This window comes from Drosophila melanogaster, chromosome 3L (genome assembly GCF_000001215.4).
Source record: "Drosophila melanogaster chromosome 3L".
NCBI lineage: Eukaryota > Metazoa > Arthropoda > Insecta > Diptera > Drosophilidae > Drosophila > Drosophila melanogaster.
Window position 1 is genome coordinate 23,567,753 of NT_037436.4, and position 18,936 is coordinate 23,586,688.

At 34.3% G+C, this 18,936-nt stretch overlaps 1 protein-coding gene across 4 annotated transcripts in view, besides 12 other annotated features; it reads left to right on the top strand.

Moving 5' to 3' along the window:
- AGO3 (Argonaute 3) overlaps positions 1 to 18,936 on the top strand; it is a gene marked incomplete at its 3' end in the record, with an annotated part of 135,048 nt that overhangs the window by 13,160 nt on the left and 102,952 nt on the right. For all 4 annotated transcript variants that reach the window (NM_001043164.3, NM_001043163.3, NM_001043162.3 and 1 more), the window contains exons 3-4: positions 795 to 2,206; positions 15,429 to 15,612. In NM_001043164.3, coding sequence (NP_001036629.2) covers positions 795 to 2,206; positions 15,429 to 15,612 — 1,596 coding nt within the window. The remainder of the gene's footprint in view (positions 1 to 794; positions 2,207 to 15,428; positions 15,613 to 18,936) is intronic.
- Positions 170 to 608: a mobile genetic element.
- Positions 2,811 to 3,654: a mobile genetic element.
- Positions 5,278 to 10,302: a mobile genetic element.
- Positions 10,413 to 10,637: a mobile genetic element.
- Positions 10,966 to 11,557: a mobile genetic element.
- Positions 11,994 to 12,092: a mobile genetic element.
- Positions 12,093 to 12,475: a mobile genetic element.
- Positions 13,148 to 15,316: a mobile genetic element.
- Positions 14,143 to 15,230: a mobile genetic element.
- Positions 15,894 to 16,128: a mobile genetic element.
- Positions 16,561 to 16,730: a mobile genetic element.
- Positions 16,756 to 18,936: part of a mobile genetic element that runs on past the window's edge.

Below are 18,936 nucleotides of genomic sequence, written 5' to 3' on the forward strand. Positions count from 1 at the left end.
ATAAAATGACCTTACATTGTTTATAACGAATCTAGTTTTCTTTTTTACTATACGAGTAACAGGTAAATTTATTAGATCTCTTTTTGTTATCGACTTTCCAATTTCGCTCCCACATTTTTAAAAATTGTTTTAATTTTTTTTATATTTTTTATTTACAAATTGCAAACAGCTAGATTCGTTGAAAAGTACTTATGTAACACGTAGAAGGAAGTGTACATATTCTTGATCAAGATAAATAGCCGAGTCGATCTGGATATGTCTCAGGAATTAATAAAACTAGAGCGCTGAGATTAGATATGCAGATTCTAGAGACATAAACGCAGCACAAGTTTGTTTTAAAATGTTCTCACGCAAACCCTTTGAAAAATGTTTTAATAATTTTTAATTTCTTTATATATATATTTATATCTACTAGCCACAATATATTTTTTTTTTTTTGCCTTGCTAATTTATACTATGTACCAATAACACTTTGGCCACACCTTTTCAAACGCCTTTAAACTTTTGAACCCTTTTATTTATTTATGAAATTTAGAGTTTGCAGTTACACTTCCTGAGTAACGGTTATCTGATAGTTGGGGAACTTGACTATAGCATTTGCTTTTTTTTATTAATTCGTCTAGAAATTTAAAAAGCATTTCGGATATATATTTATTGAACTTGCACTCGATTATTTTTATGGTTTCGACATTATTTTATTTTATAAACTCTAAAGCAGTAGATAAAGTCTTTTCTTCTGTTATTTTCTTTTTGTTTCTATTCATTATATGTGTAAAACGAATTTATAATTTCAGGTTCATCTGTTAATATATATTGTAATTACTTAAAGCTAACGACGGATGAATCCAAGGGAGTTTTTAATTACGAAGTGCGTTTTTTTCCTCCCATTGACTCTGTTCATTTAAGAATAAAATATTTAAATGATCATAAGGATAAACTCGGTGGAACCAAGACATTTGACGGAAATACTTTATATTTACCTATTTTGTTACCAAATAAGATGACCGTCTTTATTTCAAAGGCGGAAGATGTTGAGTTGCAGATTCGCATTTTATACAAAAAAAAAGAGGAAATGAGGAACTGCACGCAATTATATAATATTTTATTCGATAGAGTTATGAAAGTATTGAATTACGTAAAATTTGATCGCAAGCAGTTTGATCCTTCGCGTCCAAAAATAATACCACTGGCAAAGTTAGAAGTTTGGCCTGGCTATGTTACAGCCGTTGACGAATACAAAGGTGGTTTAATGCTATGCTGCGACGTTTCGCATCGTATACTTTGCCAAAAAACTGTTCTAGAAATGCTGGTTGATCTTTATCAGCAAAATGTAGAGCATTACCAAGAATCAGCAAGAAAAATGTTGGTTGGAAATATTGTCTTAACTAGGTATAACAATCGTACATATAAAATAAATGACATTTGTTTTGATCAAAATCCAACATGTCAGTTTGAAATTAAAACTGGCTGCACAAGTTACGTGGAGTATTACAAACAATATCACAATATAAACATAAAGGACGTTAATCAACCATTGATTTACAGTATAAAGAAATCAAGAGGAATTCCAGCAGAAAGGGAAAATTTACAGTTTTGTTTAATTCCAGAATTGTGTTATCTTACTGGGCTGCGAGACGAAGTACGGTCAGATAACAAGCTTATGCGCGAGATTGCTACATTTACAAGAGTTTCGCCAAATCAACGACAGATGGCGTTAAATAAATTTTACGAAAATGTTTCAAATACACCCGCCGCACAAGAAATTCTAAATAGCTGGGGTCTTTCATTAACGAATAATTCCAACAAGATAAGTGGGCGTCAAATGGACATAGAGCAAATATATTTTTCAAAAATTAGTGTATCGGCCGGAAGGTCCGCAGAGTTCTCCAAACATGCTGTGACCAATGAAATGTTGAAAGTAGTCCACCTGAGTAAATGGATCATTATACATTTAAGAAATTATAGACAAGCTGCAACTAGCTTGCTCGATAACATGAAACAGGCTTGTGAGTCACTTGGTATGAACATTTCTAACCCAACAATGATTTCGTTAGATCATGACCGAATCGATGCCTACATTCAAGCACTGCGGCGAAATATAACTATGAATACGCAAATGGTCGTATGTATTTGTCATAACAGAAGAGATGATCGTTATGCTGCAATAAAAAAAATATGTTGCTCGGAAATACCTATACCATCACAGGTAAATAATTTTAATTTTTATAATAATTTGAGTTATGTGTAGCATAAATAAGGTGTACCTAATTTAAAGACGATGTTTACAGTATTAAAATTTGTTATGAGTAAAATGTATTTGATGATAAAAATGTAATTCAAATTCGGCAAACCAATGGTATTTCACAAAATTATGATAAAAATGCGTGAATAGAATCTAGAATAGTTCTTCTTGAAGTCCCTAAATAGATCATAAAATCAAAATTTCTTTTATGGAGTTATTTTGTATAATTAAATTGGATCCATGGTCCTAAAACGCGCATATATATGCTCTTGCAAAATTCATTGTTAAAAAAAGCTTTTCTCAATTGCAAAAATTTCTGTTATTGCTGCTCATTACTTTCAAACCTGAATTGTTACTAAAATATGGTGTTAACTAAAAAGCATTTTTTTTTAGCGATTTCGAAAAATATGTTTTTTTGGTGTAGCGAATGAGAATTGCATCGATGCGATATGTACAATGATACGAAAGCGAAAGACAATTGAAGAACGATCAACAGAACGCAAAGCCAAAAGTGTAGGTCCGAGAGTACAAGATTCGGATGAGTAATTTTTTGCATCAAGCGCAACTACAGGGTGAGGCATAATTTTCTTTTTTTTTTCAGAACTCAATGAAAATTATTTTAGGCATCGGAAATTATTTATTTATTTTTATAATGTTAGGTACATGTCTAAAGTTTTTATTTATATTTTATAAAGATGAAATCTGATAGGTGACGTCTCCCATTCTCCATACATTGCGTAAAACGATTTCTGGCGTATGTCGTGACTGTTGTTAGCATAGCAGGTGTTATGTTGGCAATTTCCTCTTGGATGTTGGTTTTCTTGTAGGGTTCTTGGACGGTGCACATAAGCGCGGGATTTCAAAAAACCCCATAGAAAAAAACACAAGGGGACAGATCGGGAGAGCGTGCCGGCCATTCCAAATCGCCTCTAATTGAGATAAGGCGCTCTGGAAAGTGTTCCATCAAAACAGCCATCGATGCTCTTGAAGTGTGTGCTGTTGCACCATTTGTTGAAAACAAGTGTCCCCCAAATCCAACTCTTCTAGACGTGGGAAAAAAAGTTCTGCATCATGTTTACATACCGGTCCGAATTCACTGTCACTGTAACCCCATTTTCCTTTAAAAAAAAAACCAGGGACCAATAATTCCACCTGAGGAAATTGCACACCACATTGGTGAAAGTCTTTTCATGCAATTCTCGAGGGTTGGTGTCAGAATGTAGTGACCCATGTAACAATTGATTTGCGGCAAAGGCACGTTCCTCACTATTCCAACGCATGATGGCGACTGAACCGTGTCGGGACAAAACTATGCAGTAGCCCCTCTTGAACGGGACCACTAGCGCTTCTCTATGACATCAACTAACTGAATGTGGCGCGTCTTTTAAAAAAGGAAGTTATGCTGCCGCACCATGTATTACCTTTCTGTTAAAAAATAACTTGTGTCCACCCCCTTAACTGCAATAGAAATGAAAAAGGCGTAACCACCCAGAAAGGTTCTTTGACTATGCCCGGATGTCTATTTCGACTTTTGAATATATTTGAAATAAAATTCTTTTGACAAAGAATTGGCAAAAAAAAAAAAAAAAAAACAGGTGTGTTTTTAAAATAAACACTGCCTTAGATGCTCACGCAGCCGATCTGCATAGATAATGTGAAAGGTGCTATTTTGACCGATTAAAATGTTAAACTTAGGCAATTTACTGTTTTTGCTTACCAGTTGAACAGAATCTCTAGAAGGTGTCTTCTGTTCGCCTGGTACTTGAAATCGAAAAATCACCCATTTTGACCGCTTAAAATGACATAACTTAGTCAATTTATTGTTTTTGTGTACTAGGTTTAAATAATCTGTAGAAGGTATCTTCTGTTTGTCTGGTACTTGAAATCGAAAAATCACCCATTTTGACCGCTTAAAATGTAAAACTTAGGCAATTTACTGTTTTTGCTTACCAGTTGAACAGAATCTCTAGAAGGTGTCTTCTGTTCGCCTGGTACTTGAAATCGAAAAATCACTCATTTGACCGCTAAAATGACATAACTTAGTCAATTTATTGTTTTTGTGTACCAGGTTTAAATAATCTGTAGAAGGTATCTTCTGTTTGTCTGGTACTTGAAATCGGAAAATCACTCATTTTGACCGCTTAAAATGTAAAACTTAGGCAATTTACTGTTTTTCCTTACCAGTTGAACAGAATCTCTAGAAGGTGTCTTCTGTTCGCCTGGTACTTGAAATCGAAAAATCACCCATTTTGACCGCTTAAAATGACATAACTTAGTCAATTTAGTCAACTTAGTCAATTTATTTATATTAGTCAATTTATAGTTATAGTCTTCTGTTTGTCTGGTACTTGAAATCGGAAAATCACCCATTTTGACCGCTTAAAATGTAAAACTTAGGCAATTTACTGTTTTTCCTTACCAGTTGAACAGAATCTCTAGAAGGTGTCTTCTTTTCGCCTGGTACTTGAAATCGAAAAATCACCCATTTTGACCGCTTAAAATGACATAACTTAGTCAATTTATAGTTGTTGTGTACCAGGTTTAAATAATCTGTAGAATGTATCTTCTGTTTGTCTGGTACTTGAAATCGGAAAATTACCCATTTTGACCGCTTAAAATGTAAAACTTAGGCAATTTACTGTTTTTGCGTACCAGTTGAACAGAATCTCCAGAAGGTGTCTTCTGTTCGCCTGGTACTTGAAATCGAAAAATCACCCATTTTGACCGCTTAAAATGACATAACTTAGTCAATTTATAGTTGTTGTGTACCAGGTTTAAATAATCTGTAGAATGTATCTTCTGTTTGTCTGGTACTTGAAATCGGAAAATTACCCATTTTGACCGCTTAAAATGTAAAACTTAGGCAATTTACTGTTTTTGCGTACCAGTTGATCAGAATCTCCAGAAGGTGTCTTCTGTTCGCCTGGTACTTGAAATCGAAAAATCACCCAAATTGACCGCTTAAAATGACATAACTTATATATAGTAGTTATACATACCATATACATACACCAGTACCAGTATAGTTATACATAACTATATCGAAAGCATTTGTTGGGGTTACTGTGTTAGTCATTGGGGTCTTCGTGTGTGTCGTTGTTTTTGACATTTGGCATTTATGACATCTACGTATGTACTCTATTATATGACGAGTCATATTTTTCCAATAATAGTGTCTTTTTATTTTCGCTAGCGTTCTTGTAATGCCTGTATGACCTCCTTGAATTGGATCGTCATGATATGTAGACAGTATCGATTGTATCTCTTTTTCAGTTTTTATAATGGTCTCCGGCTGGAGTAGCTCTACTCTTAATGATTTCAATTTTATATTGCCCATATTTTTGAAATTATCTATTGAAATGGTTTCAAAGATTTTTTCACTCGGTGCCAATTTGAGTTGGCTGATTTTTAGTATACCGGCTTGCATTTCAAGCCTTTGCAAGAACAGACCTAAATCAAAAATTCCATTGGTATATAAATCGTCAACATCAATTCTTGCAATAACTTTATTTCCTCGTTTTAGTAAACAAATAGATTCAGTTATTCGCAAGGTCACTACTTTTCGTACTTCATCATTTGTTATGACTTCGTGTACGTTGGGCTTAGATACATTTTGGATACTTTGGATACTATACCTAGGTAATAATTCCTTATTTGTTACTTTACAGTTTTCTTGTCTACTTTGTTGCCTGGTAGTGACTTTCAGGACTTTATTTTGCATGTCTTTTAGTTCTTTTATATTTATACGTGATAGTGCGTCTGCTACGAAATTATCTTTTCCCTTTAGGTATTCTACTGTGAAGTCGTATTCTTCAAGCTCTAGCCGCATGCGAGTTAATTTAGAACTGGGATTAGTCATAGAAAATAGATACGTTAATGGTCTGTGGTCCGTTTTAATGGTGAAATGTTTGCCATAAATGTATGGTCTAAAATGGGTAATTGCCCAATGAATTGCCGCTAGTTCTTGTTCCGTTGTACTCTTTTTGCTTTCTCCTTTTGTAAATGAACGTGATGCATAAGCTATTGGGAGCTGAATCCCGTTACGGTTCTGAGTTAGAACCGCTCCGCAAGCTTGTTTACTAGCATCCGTTATAATGCAAAATTCTTTGCGAAAATCAGGATATTGTAATAGTGTGGGGTGCATAAGATTTTCTTTTAGGTATTCGAATGCGTTCTGGCATTCGCTTGACCATTCAAAAGGGACATTCTTTTTACATAATCTAGTTATGTGCCGTAAATAGTCGGCGAAGTTCCTTATAAATCGACGATAATAGTTGCAGAATGCTACAAATCGTCTTGCACTGTCCGCATCATGAGGGACAGGATAATTTTTGATGACGTCATATTTCTTGTCATCTGGCAATACTCCTTTGTCTGTGCATTTGTGACCTAGGAATGCCACTTCGTGCATGAAAAATGAACATTTTTCTGGATGCAACTTTAGGTTATATTTCCTACATACATTAAAAACGTCAGTTAAGTTTTTAATCATGTGTTTTTCGGAACATCCTATCACCATTAAGTCATCCATGTAAAGGAATGCCTGAGAGGGTTCTAATCCCGAGAATGATATAGTCATCATCCTCTGAAATGAATTTGGTGCGATTTTAAGACCAAATGGTAATCGCGTGAAGCGATATGAGCCATTGCTCGTTGAAAAGGATGTTATATTCCTAGAGTTTTCCTCAAGTTCTATTTGGTGGAAACCTGACATCAAGTCAAGGCATGAAAAGTATTTAGCTCGACCTAGTTGATCTAAAATGTCATCAATTCTAGGGAGTGGAAATTTGTCAGAAAGAAGTTTTTTGTTTATTTGACGATAGTCAATTACTAATCGCCATTTTTTCTCTTGTGATTTTGGTAATGATTTTTTGGGAACTAGCAAGAGTGGGCTGTTATACTCAGATACAGACGGTTCGACGATTTTGTCGCTTATTAATTTCCCTACTTGTTTTTGAATTTCCTCAATATGGCTATGCGGGCTTCTATAGTTTTTATATAAATGGGTTCATCATCTTTAAGTCTTAATGTTTGTTTATAGAACTTATTTGTTGATATTGGTTCGGTTTCCAGTCCGAACACATCACTATACTGTGTGCATAATTCTGTTAATTGATTTTTAAATTGGTCTGGAAAATTTTTCTTTAGTTTTGAAAGTATTTGTTCGCTTCTATTTCCAGTGTCGGTATTATGAATGTCATAATCTTTTAGATTTTCATATTGTATTTTATTTACTTTGACCACTTGGTCGAAATTAGTTGTATTTAGAAGTCGAACGTATACATGTTTGGATGCTGCTATTGTATTTGCAACATAAATCCCATTGTGTATTTCTTGATTAGGAACAAATATGAAATCATTTACAACATTAATGTTTTTTTTTTCGAATAACTTGTGATCTGGCTGGCAGAAGAACTGTATTGTTGCCAGCGCTATATGTTATCGGAACATATATTGGATAATTTAAATTTTGGGGTCTAATTATAAACCAGTCTTCACTTGGTTTGAAATCTAGTTGACAATTGAATTTCTTTATAAAATCAATGCCTATTATTCCATCACATGGTATTGCAAATTTTGGGTTTACCAAATGAAATTCATGTGGGATAATATATTTTGTTGATTGCAGTTCTATTAAGGTTGTTCCTTGAGACTTTATCACACCTTGGCCTATGCCTTCGATGTTTATTATTTTTTCATTTTGAATTATGAAGTTATCAGAATTTACTTTCAAAAGTGAGATATCTGCACCAGTATCTATGAGAAATGTTAGTTTATTTTCAGTTGAATGATTATAGAAGGTTACGAATATATTAAGACTATAATTGATGGAATGAACTTTTACATTTATTGGTTGTTTCCTAAAGGGTTCTGTTAGTTTTCCGACGTATTTTGCGCGATTCTCACACTGCTATTATTATTATTACCATGGTTGTAGTTTCCGCGGCCTCTCCCTTGGTTTTGGCCTCGCCTACCTCCACGGTTATTATAGTTATTATTATTGTTGTTATTGCTGCCTCGGTTGTAATTGTTGTGGTAGTTATTTCTTCCACGATTATAACCCCGGGCGCCTCTATTATAATTATTTGCACCTCGTCGGTAATAGAGTACAGTGTTACTTTGACCTGTTATCTCTGTGCAACTGTTTACAAATTTGGAGATGGCATCATTCATGTTTGTGAATGTGCCTGCTTGCATGATAAGTTTTACCTTATCAATGGAGCAATTCTGTGTCATTGCTTTTACAGCTGTTGTAGTGCTGTATTTATTTGCTAAGGACTGGCTGAGACCTTCACTGATATAGGCACCTTCAAGGGCCTTTGTCAGTTTCTCCACCTCTTGGGTGTATTGGTTAGCCGTTTTATTTCTCTGTTGTAGATTCAGAAGCTTGGCAGATATCACTTCTACCGATTCTCCTTTTACTGCACTTGACAGTTGGGTAATGATTGCAGCAATCGTCTGCTCATTACTTATAAGGTTTCTTACATGGCCTTTAAGTTTAGTTTTTATTAGGCTTATTGCTGTCGTTTCATGTGTGCTCTTTAAGCTATCTAGTAGACCTAGAGCATCCAAAAAACTTTGTAGATTTTCTGGTTTACCATCAAACTCTGGTATGTCTGTGCCATTTCAGAAATTGTTATTGGTTCAGATTTAAATTCAATTCGGTCGCTTCCTTCTAGCGTTTCAATGTCACTATCGGACTCAGCGCCGCTTGATTGAACAGATTCGTCTAGTTCTTTGAACTGGTCTGTGTTGAATTCAACCAATTGACTTAGACTTTCTGGTACATCTATCAGAATATGTCTTCTTTTTCTGATGTTATTTAATCTTGTGTTTAGGGATTTTATAACCCTCAAACATTTGTTATTATGTTCAGATGTGAGCCTATTTGCATATTTATTTACTAATGTAACTATATTATTATATTCTCCTACTAATATCTCTATATGATTTTTCAAAGTTTCGGATTTTATTACTGCGTCTCTATTGATACATTTATAAGACTTATCGAACGTGAAGCGAAATTCGTCTATTCGTATCGCTATTTCGCTCCATTCCATTCTTGTCGTAAAAAAAAGTTTTTATTAAGCTTTCTTCTAATCCATATTATTTTTTTTTTAAATCTGGTCTAAACGATTTGGCCTATTTATATAACGTCTTTTATTGATCTTGTTATGCTTTACATAAATTGTAAGCAGAAATTGTAGAAGTAGTACTATTGTAATGATCAGCAATAAGATCCACAACGCATTTATATCGTCTGTGTGATCTATAATTTTTACGTTATTAACTACGTTGGCAGTATTGTCCTTTGCCTCACTAGAATCGCTAAACCATCCCATTTTTATTTTGTTTATTTTCAATGAAACGTTTTTTTTTTCTTTTTATGAGTTTTTTCTCATTATTATGATATTAATTTATTCTTCTAGAAAATCAAAAATAAAAAAAATGTTTACGTCTAATGAAGATAAGAATTGTTATATTCTGTCATTAAAAAAAAAATTTTTTTGCAGCTGAATATATATATATACTCAGTTGCGGAGACGTGGAAATATTAGTTGTTAATAAATGTGGTTGGCTCACATATTTGTTTACAATATAAAAAAAAATTGTCCAACCGCATTGTTAGTAAAAAGCCTAACAGATATTAGTGTTTTTCAAGCAGCGGTTTCCCGCATCGGCTTGGGTTTAGAAATTAAAATTAAGGCAAATTGGGGCATTGGCATTTATTTATGCAGCCCGTTTGCGTTGTTTCGCACCTTGCGAAATCTTGCTTTCGATGTCCTCAAGACGTTCTTTGTAGCGTTGTCGGGATGCCTCGTCTCTGGCCAACTGGGTCATTTCCTTAACCAGTCGGCGTTGTTTAAGTAGCTTTACCCTTTTTCCGGAGCGTTTGTGCTTCTTTGGTTCCTTCCTTTTCTGCCTTGCCCGGTACTCAGCTATTGTGAGTGGGCGTGGTCCATCTACAGGATTTTGCTGCAGAGCTTCTTCCAACGTTGGCAAGTCCCTTTGTGTCGTGGGCTGTGCGTTTGAGAATTGTGGCTCTTCCGCCATCAATTATTATGTTTTATAATGTTATTTGAATTTATAAATTTATTTAATTTATAGTCGAACTAAGATCAGTCGACTTTAATTATTAGCACAATACTTTAAACACTTCGTGTGCGTCCTGCAATGGTCCTGCATGCTCAGCATTCCCACGCTCCGCGATCGGCTTATGTATAAGCGTTAGATCGTATTACTAGGGCGCTGGAGTGCTTACGTAGTTTTTGGTGGTCTTTTTTGTATATTTGTATATTTATATTTATTATGACAAAGTGTCACAATGTATTGACGCCATGTTATACCCAATCATTTATGGTATTTTTAGGGTAGATTAGTCCAATATGCTACAATAACGATGATTTTGCTGCACAGCTGAGGTGCAATTAAGTTTAACTGTGTCTCTAAGGTTACCATGTATACAAATAACAATATTAGGTATTGCTGGCGGTTGCGTGACCCCACATATGGTTACCTTATTTCTATATTTGTCAAGAGTTTTGATTTTAGAAGTGAAGCTGTAAACGTTTGTTGCCAAATAATTTAAGAACACCGTTCATGTTTTTCATTTTCATTTTAAAAAGGTTACTTAACAATTATTCTGGAATTGTCGTCTTGACAATCAATTCACGTTTCTGACCCTATAAAATACATAAATTTATAATATATATATATATATAGTCACATATCCATAAGTCCCTAAGACTTAAGCATATGCCTACATACTAATACACTTACAACATATACACCCCAATACCACATACACTACTCCGGATGTACCCAACAGATTCCAGATAAGAAAAAGATTGTTATATGATCCTCGAGAATGGAAAAAACCCCAATCCTTGATAAGTCACCCACTGGTAGACTAAACATCCGTCCCCTAATTTAAACAATTCCTTGCTTAAGCCTCACCCCATCGTCACGTTCCCACGTTCAAAGCTCGGAGCCGCAATCCCGAAAAACAAAAGTATCGATTTCAATAAACAAATTATAGGAATCTAAGAGCGCTTGTATCCAAGAGCAAATGCAATTGAATCCAAGAGAAACGCAAAGATTTTTCTCTTCACGATCAGAATCCTAAAGTCTAAAGTTCATATTAGAAAAGCTCAATACCGAGGCTTGAACGTCAATAAAATCAGAATAATTATCAAAGTTCAGTTTGAGACCTTATTGTAGAAGGTCGGTGTTCTTCTGAAAAAAAGTTTTGTAATCATTTAGTGAAATAAAAATTATATTTTTTCCACTTATAAATATTGCAAGAAATTAATTATATGTATTATATATATGTATGTATATATTATAATATATAATAAATATATATATATATCACCGCCCATTTTTTTAAATTATACAATTTAATTTAAGCATACAAATGAAATGAATCCATTGCTATAATTACCTGGATTAATACATTAAATTCTAAAATTCATATCTTCTCCCTTTTTTTATCTCTTCTAACCTTTCTTTTAAACTATCTATAACTCTGCTTCTTGAGATACTACAAACAGAACTTGGGTGTTATTTAATTGATTGATAATGTATTATTCAGCAAAGGACCTATTGACGTAATCCGTTGGATCTGTTGGACTGTACAATGCTAAGATAGGGGCTTCTATCTTTTCGTACCAGATCGTATAGGGTGCTTGCTTTGCTCTGTTATGATGCCAGCTCCTGATATTACGTATCTTAATTACTTTATTTTGCTTTGAATAAATTCGCATTTGTCTATTCTTAATTGTTATCTTCTAATCGCTTAAACACTTCTAATAATGTTTCTAAACGACGTTTAGTATCCTATGTTGCTATCAAAATTAGCCGAGTCGATCTAGCCATGTCCGTCTGTCCGTATGAACGTGGAGATCTCGGAAACTATTAAAGGTAGAAGGTTGTGATTCTAACGTCCACAATTAGCACAAAACTGCCACGCCCACACCTTTGAACCATTTTCCGATATTTTTGTATAATTATATTAGTCATGTAAATTTCTATCGATTTGCCAAAAATCTTTGCCACGCTCACTCTAACACCCTAAAGCCGCCGAACCGGTCACGCCCACACCTTGGAACAATTTTTAATTTTTGTCTCATTTTCCCAATATCTATCGATATCCCAGAAAAATTATTAAATTCACACTAGCTGAGTAACGGGTAACTAATAGTCGGAAACTCGACTATATCATGCTCTCTTGTTTTAATGTGTTCTATATGTACTATGCTTTCAGGAAGTCTGGAATCGCTTTAGCGATGTTGTTGTTGTCCATCCGAATCTGTGTAGCGGGCACATTATTTTTTTTTTAAGTATATGGAAAAATCTTCTGACGGTTTCCATTTGCTGTCTTGAAACTTTCGTCGAGGTATTATTTTGCTCTCCTTACTGTGAAAAGCTTCTCCCAGGTGGAATAGAATAATCTGAACCTGCAAAATCAGCAAACGTTCGGAAGAGTTTCTATTAAATTTGAGCATGCTCCTTTAACTTGGAAATCAACAGAATGCGAATTACATCGTCAATTAGCTTAAAAATCTTTGTGACCGCGTCGAGCGTGCCATCCATGTGGTGACATTAAGTTTGTTGTTAGAATCACCGTGTAATATGGGAAGCATTTCCTTGGCCATTGCTATCAACGTTTGCTTATTTGCAGCTGCTTCTTCCGATCTGGCATTTTTACTAGCGATATATAGATCTTGTGTGGCACCATTGTATTGATTTTGTTTGGCAGCACTGTTGCGATCTAATGATGCAGCATTGTCTCGATCCGATGTGGCAGCATCGCTTCGATATCGAGCTCATTCCAATTTCAAAATGTCGTTTTCCAATGGGAGCAACTTAAATTGACGTTGCTAACTGCGTAGAAACTTCACATACACACTGTGAAATAAGTTGAATTTTTGACTTTAAAGCTAAAAATTAAAGGTTTTTTGCTTAATTAAACGCATTTTTTTTTTATAAAATTTAATTAAACAATATTTATTTTACTTATAAATCAAAAAACAAATTAAAAATATTAAATATACAAGAAAATAAACAACAAATTCCAAGTTTACACACTTTTGAGACTGTCAAGAAACTCATTACACAAAACACTAAATCAAAGTTTAATCCTAATTTTTTAAATTATTTTATTACAATTTTAAACGTTTTAGTATGTAGTATGGTCCCACCGCACCATTGGCTTTGGCTACAAGTTGAAGCCTTTTTTCATGGAATGGATAAGTTTTGGTAGGTCATATTCAAGCGGGATCTTTTCACACTCTTCGACTATTGCAGTCATAAGCTGTTGTCGTGTTTTAGGTCCCTTTTTGCCACCTTCTTCTTTAAGTAGGTCCACAAATTTTCAATGGGGTTCAGATCAGGACTCTGAGGGGGCGTATAGATCACTTTACCACAGTTACAAAGGCGCCAGGTGCGTGCACTGCACTCTTTATGTTTCTGATCATGTCCTGGTAAAACTTAAAATTTGGCTTGTTGTTGCTAACTAGACCAAATTTTTCTGCATTGACCTACAAATTTGTTTTTTAAAATTCCTAGATATTGCACGGCATTTATTGTGTTCTCAATTAAGGCTAGTTTTCCCACTCCACGGCTGGTGATACAGCCCCAAACCATCAGTGACATTTTTCCAAATTTTTTCGTTGGAATGATATTTTGTTTTTGTAGAGCACTCAACGGTTTGCGCCATACTCAGCTTGGCCCATTGTTATAAAAGAGCACAATTTTAGTTTCGTCACAAAATATGACGTCATCCCAGTACTCTTCCGTATGATCCACCTTGCTCACATTGAAAGAATGACGCTTTTCAATATTGGCATCTGATAGCAAAGCCTTTTTCCTTGCAACTCTTGAAGAGTACCTATGGCCAATGACACTAGAATAACAAGATGCGTAACGGCCATACATTGGTTTGGCACTATGCAGCCACTTTTTTGGTGACTGCCAAAATTACTCTTTTTCCGCTCACTCCCGCTGAGAGCGTAAGAAATCTAAAAATATAATTTGCTTGCTTGTGTGAGTAAAAACAAGAGACGAGAACGCGTATAAGTGTGCGTGTTTTGCTATAAGACGATTTTCGGGCCGAAATCCATTTTGATCGAAGAAACGAATTTACATGGTACATATTAGGGTAGTTTTTGCCAATTTCCTGCAATATGATAAAATAAAAAAAATTTTAAAAATTCGCGCCCTGACTATTATAATTTTAAAGCTTTTTAAATTTGTTTGTTAAAATCGCCGCTCGAATTAGCTACCGTTTACACATTTATATTTATGTTTAATTCTAATTTGTCTCTCTGACAATTTTTTAAAAGCGAAATATTTTTTTGAAACACTTTTAATGTTAATGTTACATCATATTAAGTCAAATGATTTAATAAATATACTAAATAATTAAATATGATAACTGTTTATGGCAAAAGTCATATCAAAGACACTAGAATTATTCTAGTGTCTTTGCTTTGTTCATATCTTGAGGCACGAAGTACGGACACAAGCACTCAACAATCATTGCCTTATTAATTTTTCACACGCCGCAAGATGAATACTCTAATGACAAATATTCTTATATAAAGTCATTTTTGAAATTTATTTTGTGATAATATGTACATAGATTTGGCTATTTCTAATCTATTTTCAAATAATAATAACGTTAAGGCAATGCAAAACAAGAATTTTTCGCATGGTGCCAATTGATCAAAAATAATATAGATTTAAAGTCAAAGAACTTCTAAGGTGAAGGGCATATTTTGTCAAATTTACAATGCATGAGCATACGTGTGTGTGCACACATACAGTTGTCTGCTATCACTTTGTGCGTTGAAAAGAGCTGTTCGCTGTAGCGCTCTTCGCTCTCTCGCTCTGTAACAAAAATTCGAGAGAGCCTGGAGCCACCTCTAGAGCCACGGCCAAAAAATCGTATGGCGTTACGTATCTTGTTATTCTAGGGTCTTTGCTATGGCGTAGGATGACTTGGTGCACAGTTTCGTGTGACACAATTAGGTGACATTCTTCCCTGATATCCTGAGCAAGTGCTCTGACTACTACTTTTAGATGGAATTTGTTGTTTATTTTCTTGTATAATTAATATTTTTAATAAGTATAATAAGTATGTATTTACTGTATTTTTTAAAACTCCTAAATTTATTTTCAGGTTATAAATGCTAAAACTTTACAAAATGATCTTAAAATTCGATCCGTTGTTCAAAAAATTGTTCTACAAATGAACTGTAAACTCGGAGGCTCATTATGGACGGTAAAAATTCCATTTAAAAATGTAATGATTTGCGGAATAGACTCATATCATGACCCATCTAATCGGGGGAATTCTGTTGCTGGTAAGGATATTTAATCTTTCAATATCAATGTAGCATATCTTAATAGAATTATTTATTGATTGCTATGTATCACGCGAAAACCCGATCCGATAAAATTAAATTGTTGCCACGTCTTCTTGTACCCGGACAATGCTATTAATCGGCTTATTAAAACTATCTTAAAAACTAACAATGCCATGGTATTAATTTTATGCATCCATACAAACATTTTTTGCTGTTTAATTATCTCCATATCATATTGAGATCGCTATAGTCCAGTGCTCACCAAAAAGAAGTGCAATTTTTATTTAAACAATAATCCATCGATCCAGACTCTGTCGAAACATTGGGATACTCTATACAGAATTATCGATTGTCGGATGCGGTTCTAATTTCTGTTGTGTCATGGGTTTCACGAATGATGAGCTGGGATTTTGTTGTGGGCCGTCAAGTGTGGATCAAGTCGAATTAGCATGCATTTATCAAATAGTTTCGAAAGGCGTGATAGTACCGTCATTGGTCATTATGTGAAATAAAAAACACAAAAAAGATATTAAGCGAATGTTGAAAATGTCAAGTACTACAAATATAGCCTAGCCTTACGCAGGTTATATAAAACAGTGTCAAAATATTTTCATTTTCTACATAAGAGTAAGAAACATTGAAATAAGAAGAAAAATGATACGCAAAATCATTTTATATTTATCATTTTATAGATATTGGGGATTAAATGAGAAAAAATTTAAAAATTGTTTAAAATTGTGGGAGTAACCGTTTTGGGCGTTTTGTAGGTGAAAGGACACAGTGTTTTCGTTATACAGATAAAAATTGGCAAGACAAACATTAAAATGAAGAAAAATCTAAACATGTTTCAAAAGGGGGTTAGAGTGGACGTGGCAAAAAGTTTATTGGCAAATTAATAGAAATTTACAAAACTAATAAAATTATGAAAAAACAAGAGAGAATGCTATACCAGTTACTCAGCTAGTGTTAATGCGAACGCGAATTTTTATTATTTTTCTGGGATATGGTAGATACAGGGGAATAAAAAGAGAAAAAAAGTTAAAAATTGTTGTAGATTGTAGATTGGGCGTCGCAAATTTTTTTTTGGCAAATCGATAGAAATTTACAAGACTAATAAAATTATAATTATTTTTTTTCCTCTTTTTCTTACAATCTGTCTTAAAAAAGTATGACAATAAGTAAATTTTATAATTAATCTTTAATTAACAGAGGCAGTAGTTATCCATTAATCCCTACTACATACTGTATGCATAACATGTTTTTCTACTTAATACCTGTCAGGGAGATCTAGCACGTGAAATTTTGTAAGTCTACTGACTTTGTTATTATTATTTGCCAAACTTAAGGCTAAGTTATTTTCATATATTTTTTTTTACTATGTTTTGCTATTTCTTTTTTAACATAAGGGATTCCTAAGTCTTTATGGATACTTGCATTTGAAATATAAAATGGAGCATTAATAATTCGTCTAAATATTTTTTAATTGGTAGCGTTGTAGAATCTTCCAAAGCTGTATACCATAAGTCCACACGGGCTTTAGTATAGCTTTGTATAAACGGAATTTATTTTCCAGAGTGGTTGCAGATTTTCGGACAAGCAACCAGGTCATCTTCAAACTTTTTAAATTTCAGGGCGTTGACCCTAATTTTCCAAAGAAGGAACCAGCTTTCAATAAGGCGAGTATTCATTATTTTTGTTGCACATTGGTTAAGTATGACTTTAATAATAAAAATGTGGCACAGGTAACCACTTTTTGATTTTATATAATAAGCCGTCATGCCAGACTCGATCAAACGCTTGTTGAACGTCAAGGAATGTTGCAGTACAGTATTTTTAGCTCTCAAATGCTGACAAAACTTTATTTATTGTATAATCCTGTGACATTGCTCAGGAGTTCCGTGGCCCCTTCTGAATCCAAACTGGTGCTCGGGTATGATAGCGAATTCTTCCAAGATGGGCAACATTCTCTTAAAAATTATTATTAATTACGATGTGACTTCATTTTCTGCCTTGTTTGGTTTAAGGATCATTATAATTTCTGCACATTTCCATTGGCTTGGGAAGTTGACCATCTTAACATCGCATTAAATATAAACGTTAGAAATCGTACACACTTTGGTGGTAGAATTTTCAAGGTTATGCCATCTTTTTTGTCCGAACCTGAGCCTTTTTACTATGCAGCCATTTAATTTCTGATGAAACTTCATTAATACTGATTTTACGAATGGGGAAGCTTGCCACCTTTTACGCAAATTTCTCTTGTGTTGTATTTGTTGTCGGATTTTAGCTGAGAGTTGAGCTGATTTGATTATGAGTTTCCAAAGTATGTGGGATTCCAAAGTATGCTACGAAGTCTGGTATCTTTCTACTATTAGTAGGCCAGTATGTAGGCTTGCCGGTTGAAAATGTTGTTATGCTATTGTTTACTATGCATTTGTACAGTTCGCTTCCCTTCGGATTTGTCAATCTGGAGCCCCACCAGGGGTGCTTATCATTGAAGTCGCCTCTCAATATAAACTGTGGTCCAAGTTTTTGAAAAAAGTTCTTAAAATCTGCTTCTTTGAGAGCAAATCTTGGGGGAAGATAAATTGCTGTTACAGATACGTCCGCATGCATACATTTGATCGTGACCGTGGCAGCCTGCATAGCATTTTCTCTAATGCTGTCCATAATTTGACATTTTTATTTTTATTTTAGGCCGTCTAATTTTAGCCGTCTAATTAAAAGGTCTAATTAAAAGGAACGGTGGTCAGCTCTAATTATATCATATCCAACAACCTTGATATATGATTTGCTGGTAAAGTGTGTCTCGGAAATTAACATAATATCAATTTCATTCGTTTTTATAAAGATGGATATTTCATTTACATGGCTGGAAAGCCCATTGCCATTCCATATTCCTTGGTTAAGATTTACTTGCATAATTTGTTTACAAGTAACATTATCATGTTAAGTAAATTATTTGTAAGTTCAGACTGTTTTTCTAATAGTTGCTCTATTCTCTCCAGTGATGTGTTTGTTTTGCTATATCCTGCAGCAATTTGGGCATAAGATTGATAATCGTTAATTTGTTGGGTATATGTTGGCTTGTTAGGCGGAGCAAACGATTGCTGGATTCCTAAATCATTTTTACTCAGGTCTTTATTGCTATTCAGGGATTTTCGATTGGTAGCTGATTTTTTTGACAAGAGTTCCTGATAAATTCTACACCCTTTATAGCTGGCGGCGTGTTCGTCGTAGCAGTTGGCATATTCTGCTGGTTGTTCTGTATTTTTCGGGTGTCGAGAAGAACATTTTATTCCTGGCAGCGATAGTAATGAA